The sequence below is a fragment of the Polistes canadensis genome, unplaced genomic scaffold (assembly GCF_001313835.1).
Source record: "Polistes canadensis isolate GaletaPanama2010 unplaced genomic scaffold, ASM131383v1 scaffold_1766, whole genome shotgun sequence".
Lineage (NCBI taxonomy): Eukaryota > Metazoa > Arthropoda > Insecta > Hymenoptera > Vespidae > Polistes > Polistes canadensis.
The window spans coordinates 1-1,355 of record NW_014571308.1 but is presented as its reverse complement, the minus strand read 5'-3'; the positions used below and the strand labels follow the sequence as shown (position 1 = coordinate 1,355).

Sequence of the window (1,355 nt, the reverse complement as noted above, 5' to 3'; positions counted from 1 at the left end):
TAACTGGAATATCCTTCACCCAAAAAAAATATCTTCATTTGTACGTTTGTTGTTCATTAGTTGATAATATAGTATAATAGACTATCGTATAACATATATGAATTTTTTTGAAGCATGAAATATAGTGTAATTACTTTGTTTATTTGTTTCTTCTTTTTTTTTTTTTTTTAATTTAATTTTTAATTAAACACGTTTTTATAATAAATGTGTATTTCAGTGTCATGGAAAATTTCGTATTTTATTTTAAATTCAACATTGTTCAATTTCTTTGATTTGATAATATTTACATAAATGTAAATAAAATATAATATATAAAAATACAATAGAATTCATTAATTACATTATATGGGAGTCTATTATATTTATAATAATATCAATCGAAATATTTGTATTTTTTTGTTCTATAAACACACATACACATATGTACAATAAAATTACGGTTTTAGGAATTTCTCAAATAAATTTGTCGAATAAAAAGAAAAGATGTGTGACATATATAAAATAGCCAATAATTTTCTTGACAAAAACTTTGATATTATACAAATAAATATGTTTGATTTATAAATGAAAATAAAAAAAATGACAATGATACATTAATAAAGTCAAATGAATAATTATGCTGATAAAATGACAAAACAAATATTTCGTTTTATATTTTTAATATTATTGTCCAACTTACAAAGTTTATTTTTACAATATCTTAATAGTATGGTAATAATTTGTTGATCACAGACGTCACGTTAATATGAATAAATTTATTCAACAGATGACAAGAGTCGTCTACATCTACTACATATGCAAATTGATCGAGCTATTGGATACGGTATTTTTTGTTCTTAGAAAAAAAGACAAACAAATATCGTTCTTACACGTTTATCATCATTCTATCATGCCTTGTGCCAGTTGGATTGGTGTTAGATGGTTACCTGGTGGTCATGGAACATTTCTTGGTCTTATCAATTCGTTTATACATATTATTATGTACAGTTATTATTTGTTATCAACGTTTGGCCCAAGAATTCAGCCATACCTTTGGTGGAAAAAATATCTAACGAGTATGCAATTATTGCAGTTCATAATAGTTGGTTTTCACGGAAGTCTAGCAATATTTAACAACTGTAATTTTCCAAAAATTCCTAATGGCTTAATGATAATTAACGCCATCGTTTTTATTTATCTGTTTGGTTCGTTTTACGTTCAAACATATAACACATCGTTGAAAGTTGAAAAAAAAAGTGAATTGAATAAAACCGATAATACGATAGAAAATAAATTCGATTGAGTTATCAATTGAAATTAATTTAAATCAGAAATATATTTTATTTTCTGAAATTTTTATATATATATATATATAT

The 1,355-nt window shown here is 23.5% G+C and overlaps 1 protein-coding gene across 1 annotated transcript; it reads left to right on the top strand.

Moving 5' to 3' along the window:
- Positions 1-765: 765 nt before the first annotated feature.
- Positions 766-1,291, top strand: LOC106792917 (elongation of very long chain fatty acids protein 1; the record flags this gene model as incomplete). The annotated part of the gene is given in 1 exon segment (XM_014759452.1): positions 766-1,291. A coding segment is annotated over 1 exon segment (517 nt), but the record flags the coding sequence as incomplete, so codon positions are not given.
- Between the last annotated feature and the right edge of the window lie 64 nt (positions 1,292-1,355).